The sequence below is a fragment of the Symphalangus syndactylus genome, chromosome 13 (genome assembly GCF_028878055.3).
Source record: "Symphalangus syndactylus isolate Jambi chromosome 13, NHGRI_mSymSyn1-v2.1_pri, whole genome shotgun sequence".
NCBI classification, from domain to species: Eukaryota; Metazoa; Chordata; class Mammalia; order Primates; family Hylobatidae; genus Symphalangus; species Symphalangus syndactylus.
Genome location: NC_072435.2, coordinates 35,200,042 through 35,209,496, shown reverse-complemented (window position 1 = coordinate 35,209,496; position 9,455 = coordinate 35,200,042). Strand labels below are relative to the sequence as shown.

The window sequence follows — 9,455 nt, the reverse complement described above, 5'->3', positions numbered from 1 at the left end:
GTAAAGATTGAAGAAAAGATGGATGGAAAGAAGAAAGGAGGGTGCACAAAATGTCTCACACTTCACCACATATGATTCATCCATATAAGCAAAAACCACTTGTACCCTCAAAGCTATTGAAATACAAACTTTTAAATTAAAATTTTGAAAAGCAAGAGAAAGGAAAGAAGGGAGGAAAGACAAAAGGAAGAATGGGTGATAGGAGGAAAGAATAAAAGGAAGAAAAAATGGAAGAATAGATGATCAGATCTAGGGATGAATGAAAGGAAGGATGGACAAATCTATAGGTAGGTGGATGGATCTATGGACAGGTGTGGCCACTTATGCCACATAGTCCCAGCTCCAATTCATACTGATGGACTTGAGGAGTGTTTGTGGCCAATGAAGTGGATCCATTTAGATAGTACTCTTCTTCTGAATGAGATGAGTTAACCCAGTTTTCCTCCCCACCTTCATCTTCAGGAACTGATGGCATTGTGGAGCACATCACAAAAATACCCAGTGAAGCAGCACACAGAGGTACCATAAGACCAGTCAAAGGCCCTCAGACATCCACTTCACCTGCCAGTCCTGAAGGTAGGTTTAACTTTGCTTACCTCCCAGTAATGCCACTCTTGACCATATTTCTTCCTCCAGAGAGACAAAATGTTTGCATTCTTTAGAGAGAGAATTGTATGTGGTTGTCATAGGTTTCCCTGTCTGAACTGAGTCTTTGTCTAATGGTTACCAGGCAGATGTTACCACTTCTCTTTCTCCTTATGGCATGCTGAGTGAGTTTTTTCCAACATCGAATGTTCACAAATTTGTCCATATTAACTAAATTTTTAAAATGCTCATTAAAAACTTACTATGAACTGGGCGCAGTGGCTCATGCCTGTAATCCCAACACTTTGGGAGGCTGAGGCGGGTGGATCACCTGAGGTCAAAAATTCGAGACCAGTCTGACCAAAATTGTGAAACCCCATCTCTGCTCAAAATATAAAAATTAGCCGGGCACAGTGGCACGCACCTGTAATCACAGCTACTCGGGAGGCTGAGGCAAGAGAGCCGCTTGAACCCAGGAGGTAGAGGCTGCAGTGAGCTGAGATTGTGCCAGTGCACTCCAGCCTGGGTGACAGAGCAAGACTCCAGCTCAAAAATAAATAAATAAATAAATAAATAAATAAATAAATAAATAAATAAAATATATTTTTATTTAAATAAAATATACTATATATGTATATATGTATATATATACATATATATACACATATATATATATGACAGAGACAGAGAGAGAGAGATAGTATGTCTGAAAATACATCCGAATAGTTCTAGCAAATGTAGGAAAAATAAGTATGAATTAACAGCCTTTATGTATGCCCTGGTTGAAAAACAGGCACAACTCTCTTGTGAGAGAAACTTCAAAAAAAATACCTAGGATTATATCTCCCATGATGAAAACTTTGGAACTGTACATTTTTTTAAACTTTCACTCAAATAAAGAAGATGGGTGAGCTCCTGGATTATTTATGTTTGTCATCACTGGAGAGCTAAATTACAATATGTAAGTATAATGGGGGGAATAAAAACACAATATAAATGTAAGATGGTTTATGACATCACTGTTACATGTTTTCTTTGTCACAATATTTAGTAATTCCTCCTTCTGTTTTGAATAGAGTCTGAAACAAAATTTTCACTTTAAAAGGCAGTAATATGAAATACATAAATAAATAAAAATCTGGGTTTCTCAACCTTGACTCTATTGCCATTTGGGGCAGATGCTTCTTTGCGATGGGGGCTGTGCTGTGCATTGTAGGATGTACCAGCCTCTCTGGCCTCTGTTCTAGATGCCATACCTTCTGCCCACACGCAGTTGTGACAACCAAAAATATCTCCAGACATTGTTAAGTGTCCCCTGGAAGCAAAACTGCCCCTGGTTGAGAACCACTGAACTGGAGAATGTATCCTAAGATCCATCTTACTAGATGGGCATTTTCACCTCACTTCATTCTCTTTCCATTCTGGAAGATCCAGAAGTTCCTTTAGGGAATTAATACAACACAATGGTTAATAATATGGGTTTAGGATTTAGATATGATAATGTTCAAGTTTTCGCCCTGTCAATAGCTGTGTGTGACCTTGGTAAATTGTGGTCTCTGGATTTCTCTTTCTCTCCTGTAAAATGACAAGAATTATAGAATGTGCATTTTATTTATTTATTTATTTATTTATTTATTTATTTATTTGAGGCAGAGTCTTGCTCTGTCACCCAAGCTGGAGTGCAGAGGCGCAATCTCGGCTCCCTGCAACCTCCATCTCCTGAGTTCGAGTCATTCTCCTACCTCAGCCTCCCGAGTAGCTGGGATTACAGATGCACGCCACTGTGCCTGGCTAACTTTTGTATTTTTAATAGAGACGGGGTTTGACCATGTTGACCAGGCTGGCCTAGAACTCCTGGCCTCAGGTGATCTGCCCACCTCATCCTCCCAAAGTGCTGGGATTACAGGCGTGAGCCACCGTGCCTGGCCAGAACGTGCCATTTAATGTTCTTGTGAGGATCAAAAAGACAGTGCATGTCAAGTGCTTTGCAATTGCTCCTCCTCCTCCTCCTCCTTCCCATCAACATAATCACCATCATCATCACCATCATTGTTAGATACACATGAAGCACTTTAGAGTGTGCATTCTCAGACATATTGTTTTTAGAGTATATCCAGCAACACAGGGACATTGCTCCATAATCAGAGTCAAAATCCCCTTCATTTTACCCCCTTTCTCTACCAAGCTCCAATAGGCTTTGTGGGCTTTATAGAGAAGCCTCCAGCTAGTTCTTCCTCTTCCCTAGGAATCATTTTCTAAAGCCTGGTCAGCAGCTGCTGTCTCATCAATGCTACTGGAATCTTGTTCAGAGGCATTCCAGTCACCTTGGTCAGCTCTGGTAGTGTCTAGTGTGGTTCGTGGAGAATTCTATTTAGCAAATGTTTATTTTGTAGTAGAATTATTAGTAGTGACAATTGTAATGGTAAGTAGTAGTGGTAGTAACAATAGCAGCAATAGCACTAGTAAGTAGTAGTAACTGTAGCAATAACCATAGCAATAAGCAGTAATACTAGTAGTAATAGTAGACATAATGGCAGTAATGGTATGCAGAGTTGTGTTGGCAGTAACAGTAGTAGTAGTAGGTAGTAGCAGTGGTAGTAGTGACAGTAGAAATCATAAGTAATAGTGGTAGCAGCAATAGTAGTAATAGTAGTAACCATAGTAATAACATAGTAATAACCATAGCAATAGGTAGTAATACTAGTAGCAACAGTAGTAATAAGAGCAGTCATGGCAGGTAGAGCACTACCATTACTGCTGTTACTCTACTGTAGGTAGAGTAGCAATATTAAGTGGTAGTGGTAGTAACAATAGTAATAGCAGCAGCAGCAGTAATAGTAAGTAGCAGTAACCATAGTAATAACCATAGTGATAGGTAGTAATAGTTGTGGTAACAGTAGTAATAACTGCAGTAATGGTAGGTAGAGTGGTGGTAGTAGTAACAGTAGTAGTAGCAGTGGTAGTAGTAACAGTAGCAATAGTAATAGTGGTAGTAACAATAGTAGTAGTAGTAGTAATCATAGTAATAACCATAGCAATAGGTAGTAGTAACAGTAGCAATAACAGCAGTAATGGTAGGTGGAGAAGTGATAGTAATAACAGTAGCAATAGCAGGTCATAGTCGTGGTAATAGTAGTAATGTCTTATTGTGACCCGTGAGGCACTGTGCTTGGTGCCTTTTTACCAACACTTTGAGATGGCCATTGTACTTATCACCACTTTATAGATGAGAAAATGGAGGTCCAGCAATATTTTTTAACTAGAGCCACCCATCTCTTTAGAGAAAGAGCCAGAATCCCAGGCAAGGCTACCTTATTCCAGAGCCCAAGCTCTCAAACACATGATGCACAATACTTAATCTCTCTCAAGTCGGAGGAGATCCACTTAAGTATACATCCATCCACGTATTCATTCATTCAATCATTCAACAAATATTAGTTGAGCACTTACCATATGCCAAACAGTCAGGCGTGAATAGCTGTTACAAATGAGACTGTGAAGGATGATACAATGCAGATTCAGACAGTGTGATAAGGAAATATTGAGAAGCAAAGATGAGTTCTGGCATGAATTTGTAAAGATGGATGTGGGCTTGGATTTCAATAATGGCAGAACTTAAGGAATATGATGAGAAGTGGGCACTTCAGGCAGAGAGAAGAGCTTGAATAAGGCTCAGAGGCTGACAGTGCAGGAAACACATGGGAAGAGGGAATAGAGTAGCGGTCAAGAATTCACAGAGGAGTTATAGGTGAAGATGCAACCAAGTTACAGACCAAGGTAAGATAGGGGAATACCAATCACAATCTCTTTTCCCATTCCAGAAGCATCCCAGGCACATCCTAGTAACTGAGAGACATTTCTCTCCCTTTCCTCCTATGGAGAATAAATAAGCTATTGCTAGTCCAGTACATGTAATTATTTTGTTCAAATTGTGTGCCCATTCCCCAATTCACAGGACTACACACAGGAGGGACAAAAAGAACAGAGACCACCACCACAGCTCTGAAGACCACCACCACAGCTCTGAAGACCACTTCCAGAGCCACCTTGACGACCAGTGACTATACTCCCACTTTGGGAACACTGACTCCCCTCAATGCATCCATGCAAATGGCCAGCACAAGCCCCACAGAAATGATGATCACAACCCCATATGTTTTCCCTGATGTTCCAGACAAGACATCCTCATTGGCTACCAGCCTGGGAGCAGAAACCAGCACAGCTGTACCCACGACAACCCCATCTCTTTTCAATAGAGAATCAGAGACCACAACCTCACTGGTCTCTAGTTCTGGGGCAGAGAGAAGTCCAGCTATTCAAACTCTAGATGTTTCTTCTAGTGAGCCAGATACAACAGCTTCATGGGTTATCCATCCTGCAGAGACCATCCCAACTGTTTCCAAGACAACCCCCAATTTTTTCCACAGTGAATCAGACACTGCATCTTCCACAGCCACCAGTCATGGGGCAGATATCAGCTCAGCCATTCCAACAAATATCTCACCTAGTGAACTAGATGCACTGACCCCACTGGTCACTATTTCTGGGACAGATACTAGTACAACGTTCCCAACACTGACTAAGTCCCCACATGAAACAGAGACAAGAACCACATGGCTCACTCATCCTGCAGAGACCAGCTCAGCTGTTCCCAGAACAATCCCCAATTTTTCTCATCGTGAATCAGATGCCACACCTTCAACAGCCACCAGTCCTGGGGCAGAAACCAGTTCAGCTATTCCAATTATGACTGTCTCACCTGGTGCAGCAGATCTGGTGACCTCACAGGTCACTAGTTCTGGGACAGGCAGAAATATGACTATTCCAACTTTGACTCTTTCTCCTGGTGAACCAAAGACCACAGCCTCATTAGTCACCTATCCTGAAGCACGGACAAGTTCGGCCATTCCAACTTCAACTATCTTGCCTGGTGTATCACGGATGGCGACCTCAATGGTCACCAGTTTGGTGGCAGAGACAAGTACAACTAATCCAGCTCTGACAAACTCCCGTGGTGAACCAGCCACAACAGTTTCATTGGTCACGCATCCTGCGCAGACCAGCCCAACAGTTCCCTGGACAACTTCCATTTTTTTCCATAGTAAATCAGACACCACACCTTCAATGGCCACCAGTCATGGGGCAGAATCCAGTTCAGCTGTTCCAACTCCAACTGTTTCAACTGGGGTACCAGGAGTGGTGACCCCTTTGGTCACTAGTTCTAGGGCAGTGATCAGTACAACTATTCCAATTCTGACTCTTTCTCCTGGTGAACAAGAGACTACACCTTCAATGGCCACCAGTCATGGGGCAGAAGCCAGCTCTGCTATTCCAACTCCAACTGTTTCACCTGGGGTACCAGGAGTGGTGACCTCTCTGGTCACTAGTTCTAGGGCAGTGACTAGTACAACTATTCCAATTCTGACTCTTTCTCTTGTTGAACCAGAGATCACACCTTCAATGGCCACCAGTCATGGGGCAGAAGCCAGCTCAGCTGTTCCAACTGTTTTACCTGAGGTACCAGGAATGGTGACCTCTCTGGTTGCTAGTTCTAGGGCAGTAACCAGCACAACTCTTCCAACTCCGACTCTTTCTCCTGGTGAACCAGAGACCACACCTTCAATGGCCACCAGTCATGGGGCAGAAGCCAGCTCAACTGTTCCAACTGTTTCACCTGAGGTACCAGTAGTGGTGACCTCTCTGGTCACTAGTTCTAGTGCAGTAAACAGTACAACTATTCCAACTCTGATTCTTTCTCCTGGTGAACCAGAGACCACACCTTCAATGGCCACCAGTCATGGGGCAGAAGCCAGCTCAGCTGTTCCAATGCCAACTGTTTCACCTAGGGTATCAGGAGTGGTGACCCCTCTGGTCACTAGTTCCAGGGCAGTGACCAGTACAACTATTCCAATTCTAACTCTTTCTTCTAGTGAGCGAGAGACCACACCTTCAATGGCCACCAGTCATGGGGCAGAAGCCAGCTCAGCTGTTCTAACTGTTTCACCTGAGGTACCAGGAGTGGTGACCTCTCTGGTCACTAGTTCTAGTGCAGTAACCAGTACACCTATTCCAACTCTGACTATTTCTTCTGATGAACCAGAGACAACAACTTCATTGGTCACCCATTCTGAGGCAAAGACAATTTCAGCCATTCCAACTTTAGCTGTCTCCCCTACTGTACAAGGGCTGGTGACTTCACTGGTCACTAGTTCTGGGTCAGAGACCAGTGCGTTTTCAAATCTAACTGTTGCCTCAAGTCAACCAGAGACCACAGCCTCATGGGTCACTCATCCTGGGACAGAAGCAAGCTCTGTTGTTCCAACTTTGACTGTCTCCACTGGTGAGCCATTTACAAATATCTCATTGGTCACCCATCCTGCAGAGAGTAGCTCAACTCTTCCCAGGACAACCTCAAGGTTTTCCCACAGTGAATCAGACACTATGCCTTCCACAGTCACCAGTCCTGAGGCAGAATCCAGCTCAGCCATTTCAACAACTATTTCACCTGGTATACCAGGTGTGCTGACATCACTGGTCACTAGCTCTGGGACAGACATCAGTGCAACTTTTCCAACAGTGCCTGAGTCCCCACATGAATCAGAGGCAACAGCCTCATGGGTTATTCATCCTGCAGTCACCAGCACAACAGTTCCCAGGACAACCCCTAATTTTTCTCATAGTGAACCAGACACCACACCCTCAGTAGCCACCAGTCCTGGGGCAGAAGCCATTTCAGCTTTACCAACAATAACTGTCTCACCTGAAGTACCAGATATGGTGACCTCACAGGTCACTAGTTCTGGGACAGACACCAGTATAACTATTCCAACTCTGACTTTTTCTTCTGGTGAGCCAGAGACCGCCTCATTTATCACCTATTCTGAGACACACACAAGTTCAGCCGTTCCAACTCTCCCTGTCTCCCCTGGTGCATCAAAGATGCTGACCTCACTGGTCACCAGTTCTGGGACAGACAGCACTACAACTTTCCCAACACTGACGGAGACCACATATGAACCAGAGACAACAGCCACGCAGCTCATTCATCCTGCAGAGACCAACACAATGGTTCCCAGGACAACCCCCAAGTTTTCCCATAGTAAGTCAGACACCACACTCCCAGTAGCCATCACCAGTCCTGGGCCAGAAGCCAGTTCAGTTGTTTCAACGACAACTGTCTCACCTGATATGTCAGATCTGGTGACCTCACTGGTCCCTAGTTCTGGGACAGACACCAGTACAACCTTCCCAACATTGAGTGAGACCCCATATGAACCAGAGACTACAGCCACATGGCTCATTCATCCTGCAGAGACCAGCACAATGGTTTCTAGGACAATTCCCAACTTTTCCCATAGGGGATCAGACACTACACCCTCAATGGTCACCAGTCCTGGAGTAGACGCCAGGTCAGCTGTTCCAACTACAACCATCCCACCCAGTATACCAGGGGTAGTGACCTCACAGGTCACTAGTTCTGCAAAAGACACTAGTACAGCTATTCCAACTTTGACTCCTTCTCTTGGTGAACCAGAGACCACAGTCTCATCGGCTACCCATCCTGGGACAAAGACTGGCTTCACTGTTCCAATTCGGACTGTTCCCTCTAGTGAGCCAGATACAACGGCTTCCTGGGTCACTCATCCTCCACAGACCAGCACACCTGTTTCCAGAACAACCCCCAGTTTTTCCCACAGTAGTCCAGATGCCACACCTGTAATGGCCACCAGTCCTAGGACAGAAGCCAGTTCAGCTGTACTGACAACAATCTCACTTGGTGCACCAGAGATGGTGACTTCACAGATCACTAGTTCTGGGGCAGCAAACAGGACAACTATTCCAACTTTGACTCATTCTCCTGGTATGCCAGAGACCACAGCCTTATTGAGTACCCATCCCAGCACAGAGACAAGTAAAACATTTCCTGCTTCAACTATGTTTCCTCAAGTATCAGAGACCACAGCCTCACTCTCCGTTAGACCTGGTGCAGAGACTAGCACAGCTCTCCCAACTCAGACAACATCCTCTCTCTTCACCCTACTTGTAACTGGAACCAGCAGAGTTGATCTAAATCCAACTGCTTCACCTGGTGTTTCCGCAAAAACAGCCTCACTCTCCACCCATCCGGGGACAGAAACCAGCACAATGATTCCAACTTCAACTCTTTCCCTTGGTTTATTAGAGACTACAGGCTTACTGGCCACCAGCTCTTCAGCAGAGACCAGCACGGGCACTCTAACTCTGACTGTTTCCCCTGCTGTCTCTGGGCTTCCCAGTGCCTCTGTAACAACTGATAAGCCCCAAACTGTGACCTCCTGGAACACAGAAACCTCACCATCTGTAACTTCAGTTGGACCCCCAGAATTTTCCAGGACTGTCACAGGCACCACTATGACCTTGATACCATCAGAGACACCAACACCACCTAAAACCAGTCATGGAGAAGGAGTGAGTCCAACCACTATCTTGAGAACTACAATGGTTGAAGCCACTAATTTAGCTACCACAGGTTCCAGTCCCACTGTGGCCAAGAAAACCACCACCTTCAATACACTGGCTGGAAGCCTCTTTGCTCCTCTGACCACACCTGGGATGTCCACCTTGGCCTCTGAGAGTGTGACCTCAAGAACAAGTAAGAATAACTTTTTATTGTGGTAAAATATAAATAATATAAAATTTGCCATTCTAAACATTTTAAATGTACAATTCAGCAGTACTAATACATTCACCTTGTTGTGCAACCCTCACCACTATGTTTTCAAAACTTTTTTTATCACCCCAAACAGGACTGAAGGAATAATTTCCCATTCCCCATTCTCCCTAGTTCAGTGGTGCAATCTTGGCTCACCACAACTTCTGAACCTCTGTCT

General features: G+C 44.4%; 1 protein-coding gene across 1 annotated transcript in view; it reads left to right on the top strand.

The window, feature by feature from the left end:
• The window catches only part of MUC16 (mucin 16, cell surface associated), a 215,135-nt gene that overhangs the window by 120,819 nt on the left and 84,861 nt on the right, over positions 1-9,455 (top strand). The window contains exons 8-9 of the mRNA XM_055237836.1: positions 463-576; positions 4,541-9,217. Coding sequence (XP_055093811.1) covers positions 463-576; positions 4,541-9,217 — 4,791 coding nt within the window. The remainder of the gene's footprint in view (positions 1-462; positions 577-4,540; positions 9,218-9,455) is intronic.